General features: G+C 45.6%; 1 protein-coding gene across 5 annotated transcripts; it reads left to right on the top strand.

Annotated features, from left to right (window-relative positions):
* The first annotated feature begins 1164 nt into the window (after positions 1-1164).
* Positions 1165-10773, top strand: ubtfl (upstream binding transcription factor, like). 5 transcript variants are annotated; one of them, XM_027030377.2, is made up of 20 exons: positions 1165-1430; positions 4059-4177; positions 4268-4449; positions 4724-4807; positions 4955-5110; positions 5200-5264; positions 5348-5468; positions 5557-5667; positions 5767-5894; positions 6143-6284; positions 6373-6414; positions 6542-6649; positions 6766-6921; positions 7052-7180; positions 7616-7701; positions 7815-8004; positions 8130-8177; positions 8578-8709; positions 8995-9114; positions 10482-10773. In XM_027030377.2, exons 2-20 carry the CDS (start codon positions 4120-4122, stop codon positions 10581-10583), a joined length of 2160 nt encoding a protein of 719 aa, XP_026886178.2. In that variant the 5' UTR covers positions 1165-1430; positions 4059-4119; the 3' UTR covers positions 10584-10773. The 5 variants fall into 5 exon arrangements, with proteins under 5 accessions (XP_026886178.2, XP_026886177.2, XP_026886179.2 ...); XM_027030376.2 differs by having other exon boundaries at positions 1165-1475; XM_027030378.2 differs by having other exon boundaries at positions 1165-1990; positions 7052-7162.
* Positions 10774-11241: the final 468 nt, after the last annotated feature.

The following is an 11241-nucleotide window of genomic DNA, read 5'->3' as shown; positions in this document are numbered from 1 at the left end:
TAAAAATAATTGTGATGGTTATCCCTGTTTTAGTTGGCAGACCGGCAGAGCCCCACGCTACACGATTTTACAAGCCATGTGGGAAACCCCACACATCAACGTCATCAGCGTCCACGCGCTACACCTCAGGGGTGTTTCGCGAAGTAACGTGACTTTACAGCTAAACAAACATGACAGATGGTCGTCAGTTTTTGAACAGCTCCATTCTTTGTCGCTTTTGTATTGATGTATTTTACAGCACATGTACAGGCACTCAAGATGTTCTTTCTTCTTAACACACCGACAAGCTCCGCTCACCTCTCACAATGGGCGTTAGTTTGTGCCGTGGGATAAGTAGCTCTCACTCACAATGAGTATATCTGCTGCCACCTAGTGGCGGATATGTGGTAGCAGCCAGAGGGGTTGAGTAACTGCTTAAACTGAACTTTATATACAGTTAACCTTTTAAATTATTTTTATGTTCTACTATAAAAACAAAACTACAGACAGAATGTAATATTTATTTTGCCATCACAAAATTCTCAGTATACAATGAGATTGGACCAAAAAGTTTCAGAAAATGTCTAAAAAATTGTTATAGCAAAGGCCTCAAAGATGTTTGTGTAAGATACATCTGCACTGCAGCTTGCGATATACAAGAGTCCACACATTCTGGCCCAGATGGATGACTTGTAATATCAGCAGCTAATATGATAATCTCTCAAAGGTCTTTTGATTTTGTTGCATGGTCTCAGAAATATATTGTAAGCTTGTGTGAATCCTGTTCACTTTGATAAAAACGTATTGTTAAGCTAAGAGGGTTTGTGTGTGTCATGATTACATGACGCTTTACATGGACAGATTTATGACGTAAACCGCCCTACCACTTTTGACGACGTCAACATAGCAGGTTATTCTAATATTTTGTGTCATGTATAATGTCAAGCATTTACACATGTGTATGTGGGTTTTTTTGCAAATAATCAAACGTTTGCCAAATCACATTCAGAAAACTGGAACAATATGTTCTCGATGCGACGCGCCATCTACGTCATGTGCGCGAGTCCTGGCGGACCCGGGCCCCGTGGAGGGGGCTGACCCGGTCTGCAGCGCTTTAACGTCTCCTCCTCCTCCTGTGCCATTGGTCAGCCTTGCATAAAGACATCTGGAGCGGGGTGATGATTGTGTACAGTCCGTGTGGTGTGCCGCTGACTGTACTAAAGGTCTACTGTAGCTCACACATCTCACTACTCGGGTTTCATAGCAGTGTGTGGACATGGCAAAGAATTGGGGAAAATCTAAAAGGCACAACTCATACCGCCTTGAGCAAAGGACCTCTGATCAAATCCTCGGCATGGATTTATATTTTCTGCCAACAAGTGGAATAAAGAGTAAGATCTCAGCTCCAATCAGGTTGTCCAATTCTCCAGTTGTTGGGACGTTAGAGAAAGGTATTTAACTGCAAGAGAGGAGGATATTGGCGCCTTAACTAATCGGTTAGTTTCTGAAGACGGATATAAAGGTTGTCTGAGTGTACCGCTTTCAAGCCTGGGACATTATCGACCTTTTTGGCAAACAAAAAGTACAGACCTTATAATTTCGACAAATAAAACAAACTTAGGTTAATGCTTCCATCGCGGTGGGGATCACATGTGTACGTTTCATCAACTAAGAGAAGGGCTATTTGTGCACATGCTGCAATCAGTTAATAAAAATACACACGTGTACATACCTAAAATATGTAGAAATTAGAAATATATATTTTGTATTTGTTAGTATCAACCTACGCCGTTGTCTCCTTTTTTCTCGCATGTTTTCTCTCGGAGTTCCTCCCCCTGCGGCGCTGGGCGGAGTTTCATACCGAACCAGACGCTCCTTTTGTCGGATTCGTTTCGACTTGACTCCCCGGGGTTTACGGCTTTAAAAAACGATACTTAAATATATTAAATACACATAACACGAATACTTTAATGACCGTGAAGACGATTTGACACAAACTGTTGGAGAAAAGGTGAGTCATTTCATGATTTTGTGGTTGTTTTTCACGATTTTCAGATCGTTCGTCCCCGAGTCTTTGTAACATTCATGGCGGCTCTGCAGTGAGGGCTTTGGGGCGAAGAAAGGCTGAAGCGCCCGCTGTAGACTCAGTTTTAGAATGACGATACCCCAAACCACAATGTACTGAAGAATACACGTGGCATTCAATCTGAAAATAATAATCAACACAGATTCCTAATTCGATTCGCATTTTTCTGATTAAACACATTTTCCTAAATGGTTGTAATGCTTCTTTGACCAATGTTGTGCCCGTCTCAGTAAACAGGTGTTATATTGTATATAGAAGTTTGTAACCAGTCTCTGGTTCAAATCTTTGCCTGATTTATAAACGTGCCTCGTACTTTGGCGAGGCTGGCGTGGTAGCTGAGGCGTGCGAGGCAGCGGAAGCTGTGTGCTGACTCCTGCCGGAGTGAGGACGCCATTACTGGGGTTAGAGGCGGACTATGGTCGGTGCGCTGTGAGAAAGTGTCAGCAAATAATCACGTTTAAGGAATTAAGGAAGCTGGACAGCTAACGCATTTAGTGACGATTAATATGACAGAAATTCAGATGTCCTTTACACTGTTAGTAAAGTTAACTTTGACACTTTTTAGGACTTTTTGACAGAGGTAAATAGGTGAGCTAGGCTAGCGAAAAGATGATGGACAGAGAGTGAACGTAAATAGATTATAAAATTGTCAAAACCCCGTAAATTGGAACGCTTTTAGCACAGACGTGATGTTTGGCTTAGCTGACCTTGTGCGCGGGCGGGGATGACACCGTAACCGGGAAACCGGCGCTCCACGCGCTGCGCAGCGACACCACCGATCGGGGAAGAACATGGACGCGGGAACGAAGCGATGGAGCTAAGCTAACTCGCTACCTAGCCAGCCCGGGCCTTTCACAACCCTCATCAGTGCGTGATGAAGTGGACTCGCTAGCATGTTTACTTATTCCGTTGACACGGAGAACGAGAATTAATGCAACGAAACTAACAGCCACACCGATGTATTAGGAAGGATCCGGTAACGTCTCCGGTCAGCCGTGAGCGGGAGTCCTGTCAGCTCAGCCTCCCGTGTCGTGGTCGTCTAGGTAACGCTAGATCGGCGGTCGTCTAGGCAACGCTAGCGCGGACTTCACGTGTGAATTTAGATTCGCACATCATTAAACACCGTAACGTTAATTTTTACCGGACACGTAACGATAACAAAACCAACTACAGTGCTGAGAGGTTAGCTAGCCGAGCTTACTTAGCCAACGCCAGCGGTCCGAGTCCTCAGCTCGAATAACGGTTCTGTAGGACCACACATTTCAAAGCGGTTAGGGTCTTGATATAGGGGTAACCCCAACAAAAACCCTAACCCCAACAAAAGTCCTTACCCCAACAACAACCCTACAATAACCTGTTTCAGTTTGCTGAAAGTCGAGGAGGTGCCTTGTCAGAGCGCTAAACTGAACCAGACTTAACCCACCGAGCCCTGCTCGCGTATGGAGAGGACGGCCGAGTCCGCTAGCAGGTCCCATCACACTCCCTCACAATATCGTTGACGTTGCGTGACGGTAAAGTTCTCGATATTGTCCTTTATATGAATCCTGGAGCAGTTCAAGCTTAGCAAGGTCTGCTGCGCGTCCTGTAGCAACGTCCTGTAGTCGCGTCTTAGATGAAGTTCAAGTGCAGGACTGCGCCGCGTCCTCTACGGACGGTAAGACCGGGTTTGTACGGAATATCCTCCGGTCCGAAACACTCTAGAGGCGGAGCCGGGGTTTGACAGTTTAACATTTTAGCGTTACATAAATAAAATAACAATATGATAAAAGTCATTGCACAAAATAAAACATTCATTCAGTGACAGACTCTGTGTAGTCTGCAAGCGGTAGCTGATCCATTTACGCGAGCTAGGGCTGTTGAGTAAAATTGCTGCTTTGAGGAAGAAATGCTTCTTTTACTGTTCTATGGCTTTTAAACATACTTATGTCATAAAAAAAAGCACAACACGTGACCTGTTCTATGTGTTTTTATCTTGGCATGGCGACACACCCAGGTTTCAGGTGCTCTAGCGGCATACTGGCGTTTCACGTTGGAGCCAAATAAGCGCTGTCACTATGAATGGCAGCAGTGGTGTGGCCAGCACCCAAACTGGGCGCATCAAAATGGAAACTGGTAGGTTTACTCTAATAGTCTTGATATGTTGTACTTAATCTGGTAGCCTTAGTCTAATAGTTATGCTATTAATGGACATTCTCCTGTTAGATGGGCATGTATGGAGTAAGGAGGACTGTCTGACATTGCTGGAGAGGATCAGGAGCTCGTTGCCAGATGGTGACACAATGAAATACAAGACCACTGAGTCTCATTTTGACTGGGAGAAAGTTGGCTTTGGAAACTTCACTGGGGACATGTGTAAGCAAAAGTGGCAGAAAGTTTCTACCGAGGTAAGTCAGTGAAATGTGTTTTGTAGAGCATGTCGAGTAATTTAAAGCAGCAAGAAGTCATTTTACTACAACTCTAATGGCGGCTTTGTAATGTGAAGAAGAATCACTGGAAAACTGTTATATTGCTCCTATAGAGGCGCTAAAGACAAACTAGTAATGAGGTTTTATTTTAAAGTTTAAAAAACAACATTTCTACAGTGGTTTGTTGCTTTTTAAATAAAAAGTCTAGGCATCATCATAATTCATGATTACGTCATAATTACTTTCCCCACAGGTGCGGAAATACAGAACAATGACAGAACTTATCGTTGATGCAATAGAATATGTGAAAAACCCTTACAAAGGAAAGAAACTGAAGGTATTTGTCTTATCTTTAAGACACACACATGCATAACAGAATGTTAGGAAGTTTAAACTTTAGTTTAGTTTAAACTCCCTATAACAACAAATTAGTCTCAGGCAAAGCATTTCTCACTGTGGTCTGATTATTTTCTCATCTTTTCAGACACATCCAGACTTTCCAAAGAAGCCCCTCACACCCTACTTTCGCTTTTTCATGGAGAAGAGAGCCAAGTATGCAAAAATCCACCCAGAAATGAGCAACCTAGATCTCACCAAGATTCTCTCCAAAAAATACAAGGAACTGCCTGAAAAGAAAAAGGTTGGGGTTGACGTTCGAGTGGACAGTTTGGGCTCTGTGCAGCTGTGACATGTTCTGCATTGTATAATACAGATGTTCTGATTTTTCAGCTCAAATACATTCAGGAATTTCAGAGGGAGAAGGAATCCTTTGAGAAGAACATGGCTCGGTTCAAGTAAGCATCCTCCTTCCCTCACTTTTGAAATCACTGACCTGGTTGAAAGAGGATTATTAGAGAGTCCATCTTCCTCCTTTCAGAGAGGACCATCCTGAGTTGATAGAGGAGCGTAAAAAGTCAGACCTCCCAGAGAAACCCAAAACCCCTCAGCAGCTTTGGTACAACCACGAGAAGAAAACCTTCATGAAGATTCACCCAGATGTACGTATGTCTGGTTGAACAAACCAAAGAAAATAAACACATAAACAATAACATTTAGCTAATGTCTATACTTCTCGCATATCTTTAGGTGAGTCAAAAAGAACTGAAGGAAGCTTTGCGCAGACAGTGGTCTCAGCTTTCGGACAAGAAGCGGTTAAAATGGATCAGCAAAGCGCTGGAGCTGCAGAAGCTCTATGAGGTCTGTAGAATACAGTTAAAGGCTCTCCACACAGTTAAAGGCTCTCAACACTTGTTAAGAAGGAACCACTTACATTTTTTTCCCAAATGTACCTCCCAGGACAGCATGAGGGCGTACCACGAAGCGCACCCGGACGTGAACTCGGAAGAGCACGTCAAGTCTGTCCTGACCAAGGCTGAACGGCAGCTGAAGGACAAGTTTGATGGCCGGCCCACCAAGCCGCCACCGTAAGTTTACTGGGTAGTCTCAGTTTGAGAGTCTCCATGGGTTGAATACTTCATGACTGTTATAAACTTGTTTGAGCCAATAAGGCTACTGCGTTAGTCCCTGAAACTGCCTCTAGCCTTTGACTGGGAATGTGTTCATTTGAACAGTAAAGACCCAACTCCAGTACCTGCCACAGTTTTAAAGTAGACATTGTGCATTTCCTGTGTGGAGCATGAGCAGCTCCTGGAACGGTTGTTTTGTTCCATAGGAACGGGTATTCCCTCTACTGTGCCGAGCTCATGGTGAACATGAAGGATGTGCCGAGTACGGAGAGGATGGTCCTGTGCAGCAAGCAATGGAAGATAATGACCCAGAAAGAGAAGGACATGTTCCAGAAACACTGCGAGCAGGTCTGTCTTCAGCTGTATGACGAGAACATGGCTCGGCTGACTGGACTGGAGGGTGATGACTGACTTTTCCAAATTTTTGTTTCCTCAGAAAAAGAAGCAGTATGAGATTGATCTCCAAAGGTTTCTTGAGGTAAGAAGTGATGTCAAAAGTGTTGTTTTGCAAGTCAAAAGAAGGTCCTATGTGGTGTTTTTAGAAGTACTATTATAATCCGAGGCTCACCCAAACGGGCTGTGTTTCGCCCTCCCTCCCTGTCCAGACCCTGCCAGAGGAGGAGAGGGACCGAGTGCTGACGGAGGAGAAACTGGGGAGCACCAAGCTCACCATGGCTGGCACGGGCAGCCCCCTCCGGGCCCCTCTGAGCAAGGTGGGTCCCTGGGTTAGTCAGCAAGTCCCTGCTGTTTGTCTCAGTCAGGATCGGTTCCCCAGCTTCATGGAGCTGTTGAGAGATGCTGTTATGGACTCTGACTGATCTGGTCATAGGATCGGTGCCGTGACCAGGAGCTGGACCAGTGGGTGCACGGGCCAGCCAAAGACAAACGTGATGGCAAGAAGAAGACAAGGCTCCCCGACACCCCCAAGACCGCTGAAGAGATGTGGCAGCAGAGTGTGATCGGAGACTACCTGGCTAAGTACAGGGTGAGACAGTCTAGCGTTCCACCCCCCAAACACAATGGGGAAAGAGGTCTGTTCACCTGGACCCACTCTGTAATGGAGCAGAGTCCTCAGTGATATTGCAGAGTAACTGACTGCAGTCCATTTCCTATAGAGCGATCGGAAGAAAGCACAGAATGCCATGGAAGCAACATGGAAAGCCATGGAAAAGAAAGAGAAGATTCCCTGGATCAAGAAGGCGGCAGAGGACCAGAAGCGATACGAGGTTCAGTACCGGACCGTGGTCAGTGACCAGATGTTTTGACCACTGTCCTCTCACCCGTGCTGAAAAAATTGTCATAATGTTGGTCGCCCCTTAACCGTTACCCCATAACCTTAACCGTTACCCCTAAACTTCCTTTTTCCCAGAGCACAGCATGGCGGCAGAGACACTGACTCCAGCATTTTCTCTCTTCCAGCACAACATTCTGTCACCGTGGAGTGTTGGATGATTGTGACTTGGCGACCATTGAACTATTTCAAAATCTGTGTTGTTATTTCAGAGTTGTGCTACCAGTGATGTTATGCACTGTTCACTTTTGTTTCTGTCGATGTTGTTTTTCTCCTGCCAATGTCTGCGTGTGACGGTACCACGCAGTAGAAACAGTATTGTGTGTCTAGCCAGTGTCCCTCACATAAGTGAAAAGCCCCCTGATGCTTTGGTGTGTCTGTCGTCCAGAGAGAGCTGCTGGAGATGAGGACACCACCATCCGCGCAGGGACAGAGGAAACCCAAGTTCGACGGAGAGCCCAAAAAGCCTCCTGTGTGAGTGGCCGACATCCGCCCGCATCACTCCTCATGAGAACGCTGGGCCGTGGAGATCCCCGCTGACCATGTCGTTCAACCTCTCTCCCCTTCGCCTGCCCTGCGCCCTGCAGCAGTGGCTATCAGATGTTCTCGCAGGAGCTGCTGACGAGTGGAGAGCTGAACCACTTTAGTCTGAAGGAGCGCATGGTGGAGATCGGCAAGCGCTGGCACAAGCTCACCCAGAGCCAGAAGGACAAGTACAAGAAGCAGGTGGAGGAGCAGCAGCTGGAGTACAAGGCCGAGCTTGATGCCTGGGTCAAGGTGGGATGTCACGTCCTGCATCCCCACGCCAGAGTCCCTGCAGAAACGTCAACTCTAGTGCACAGCCTGTTACGTGGTGGTTGCTGGTGGTTGGGTAATAATTACTCTCCTTTACTCTTTCTTAGTCTCTTTCTCCTCAGGAACGGGCCGTTTATAAAGAATTTTCTACTACGGTGAGTGTCCAGATGTCCAGTACTTTTATATCTGCTTATGTGACTCTTGCGAGCACCTGACAAGTAGTGTAGTGCATTGTAAGTCGTTCTGTAAGATGCATGTATTCAAATGCATCCTTTAAAACCCAGCACTGCATGTTTAGTAGTCTTGCTGTCAGATTAGTCAAGTAAGACTGAGATTAGAGGATTAATGTTAAGTTTTGTCCTCATCGTCGTCGTCGTTGTAAACGACACATTTCTCAGATCCAGCTAACCTGACATGTAATGGCAGTGATGTTCTGTGGGCTGCTCTCTGGGACTACTAATCATCACTTTGAGCTTGAACTGTTTTCTTGTGTTCTTTTTTTTGTTTGTTTTTTTGTTTTCTTGTCCCCCCCCTCCCCCATCTGTGTCGCCACAGAAACGCCGGAGTACGACCAAAGCTCGGGGTCCAGGGACAAAAGTTCGCATTACCAAGGGGAAGGGGGTAGGTGCCAGAGCCTCGGCACTGGGGGCCGGGGGGGGCAAACGTTCCATGGCATACCGCGCCAAGGTAACGCCCGCTCTCTCTGGGCAACTCGCCCAACGTAGTCTGAAAACATAGAGCTGTATAAGTTCATTAACAGTGCTGAAAAATTCTGTTAGCCTGATACAGGCTGAAAAGACTGTTTTGTATAGTGAATATAATGAAGATTATGGCAAACTTGTGGACGTCAGAACAACTTGATCGTTTAGGGTGTGGGCTAAAGACTTGCATGTGACACGCGGTCTGTGAGTGTGTGTGGGAGCAGGGGAATAATAACTGCTTGTTAGAGAAAATTGTGACTGTGGTTTCCAGCAGGACACGTCAGATTCAGATGAAGATGACGATAAGACAGACTCTTCAGACTCTGAAGATGAAGAAGAGTCCTCTGGTAGCACAGATACTGATGACGATGATGATGAGGACGATGATGAGGTGAACGCAGTCCAAGGATAGATTTAGGCTGAATAAGACTACAGTTGTTGTCCAACATTTGATTTGTGTTCTGACTAGTGTGGAGTATTTGAGTTTTAACTGGAACACACACTTGTGTAGAGTTTTTGCTTGCAGTTGCTGTTGTTTCAACCGGACAGTGTGCCAGTAATTTAAATATGCGATTTATGTACTTAAAGGATTGCTAACACATTTGGCTGAACTTTTGCTCCCAGAATTCCATAAACCACTACTCAGAGCACCAAGAAAGAAACCCGTTTGTTGTTGCCGGAATTACCCTATGTGATTTTTTTTTTTTTTTTTTTTTTTTTAAGATGGATTTTAGCCCCAATTCCCCGTCTCACTCCAGGATAGCTGATTCTAGTTTTTGGTACAGTCATAGTCAGTTTTCATCCTATGAGTGTAATCTGCTAGTGTATACTGGCCAAGGACTCATGTGGAACAGGCCGGTCAATAACCTGATAAGATTGAAAAGCACAAAGGTAAACACACGGAGCTTGGGGAAAAAACAGCAGGCATGCAGTGGATGTCTATCACAGAGGCTAGAGCACAGTTCATTCTGTCCAGATTACATTGACTGTGTGTCCAGTTCGCTCTGTCCAGATTACGTTGACCGTGTGTTCACATCCAGGAGTTTTTTCTTCGTTTCCTTGTTTCGTGCAGTTGTTGGCACAAACTCTGTCAGCATTAGTCCTTCCATGTTTACACGTCTGTGTGCCAGGTAACGTGAGGCATGTGTTTAGCCACTTGTGCGGTAACAGATTGTCACTCAGGTAGCATGTTATGCCAGATTTGTGTGATGGTTATTTTTTCAGCAGCAATGGAAACTTGCAAACCTCAGTCCAGTAGTGTGAAACATCCAGTCAAGAACAAAAAAACTTGGGACATAAAATTTGTAGGTCGAAAAACAAAAGTTAAGATTACGATCTTTAATTTCTGTGAAATCTCAGAATGGTTAACATAACATCTTTATGATATGTGGACAATCATACTGTAATAGAATGTGCTGTGTAATGTTTATACTTATGGAAATGTGCTAGGACCATAACCAACTAATTAGCCACCGTCCTGTTTTAAATGAGAGGAAAATAATGATAATGTCGTAGTGTATTTTGTTTGCAGCTGTTTTAACTGCTGAGTGGGATATTTGTTTACTGACAGGATTACACCGGCCAGCTTTATTAATAAATATACTATCTTGTATACCAGTAGACAGAATGCCAGTACTCCATCTGGAAAATTACCATGAAAAATTAAATTAAATTTGGAAATCACTATAGTTACAGACGTGCTGTTGAAAATTGCTGAGTTAGTTGGGCTCATAAACGTTTTTGCCTTGTGCCTTACAGAACGATGACGATGAAGAGGAGGAAGACGATGAAGATGATGACCAGTCAGAAGGCTCAAGCAGCTCATCGTCAGAAGACAGCAGTGACTCAGATTCGGACTAAGGAGTCCCGCCCCCTCAAAGAGGGGACCGTGCAGGACACGCCCCCTAGCAACATCCCTCCCTGAAAATGTGGGAGGGAGATGGTAGCTGTGAGAACACAGCATGCGGTAAAGCATCTCACTCTCTCTTTCCCCCTCACACTCTCTCTCACTCTCTCTCCCCCACTCTCTCTCTCTCCCCCTCACACTCTCTCTCCCCCACTCACTCTCTCTCTCCCCCTCACACTCTCTCCCCCTGTCACTCTCTCTCTCTCTCTCTCCCCCTCACACTCTCTCCCCCTGTCACTCTCTCTCACTCTCCCCCACTCTCTCTCTCTCTCCCCCTCACACTCTCTCTCTCGTCACTCTCTCCCTCACACTCTCTCTCCCTCTCTCTCTCTCCCCCTCACACTCTCTCTCCCCGTCACTCTCTCCCTCACACTCTCTCTCCCCCTGTCACTCTCTCTCTCTCCCCCTCACACTCTCTCTCTCCCTCTCTCTCTCTCCCCCTCACACTCTCTCTCCCCGTCACTCTCTCCCACACACTTTCTCTCCCTCTCTCTCTCTCTCCCCCTCACACACTCTCTCTTTTTTTTTTTTTTTCTTCTCAGCATAAGAGATGAGGGTCTAACCCTAACCCTTAGAGGGAGATGAGGGTCTCGGAAGGGTAACAACTCTTTC

This window comes from Electrophorus electricus, chromosome 18, assembly GCF_013358815.1.
Source record: "Electrophorus electricus isolate fEleEle1 chromosome 18, fEleEle1.pri, whole genome shotgun sequence".
Classification (NCBI taxonomy): Eukaryota; Metazoa; Chordata; class Actinopteri; order Gymnotiformes; family Gymnotidae; genus Electrophorus; species Electrophorus electricus.
Note: the sequence above shows the minus strand (reverse complement) of the source record. Positions and strands in the feature narration are given on the sequence as shown.

Excerpts from the sequence above, each read along its gene's own strand:
- ubtfl (XM_027030377.2), top strand. The coding sequence starts at position 4,120 with ATGAATGGCAGCAGTGGTGTGGCCAGCACCCAAACTGGGCGCATCAAA. Across the intron at positions 4,450-4,723 it reads GGCAGAAAGTTTCTACCGAG|GTGCGGAAATACAGAACAAT; the intron begins GTAAGTCAGTGA and ends CTTTCCCCACAG. Across the intron at positions 9,115-10,481 it reads ATGATGAGGACGATGATGAG|AACGATGACGATGAAGAGGA; the intron begins GTGAACGCAGTC and ends TGTGCCTTACAG.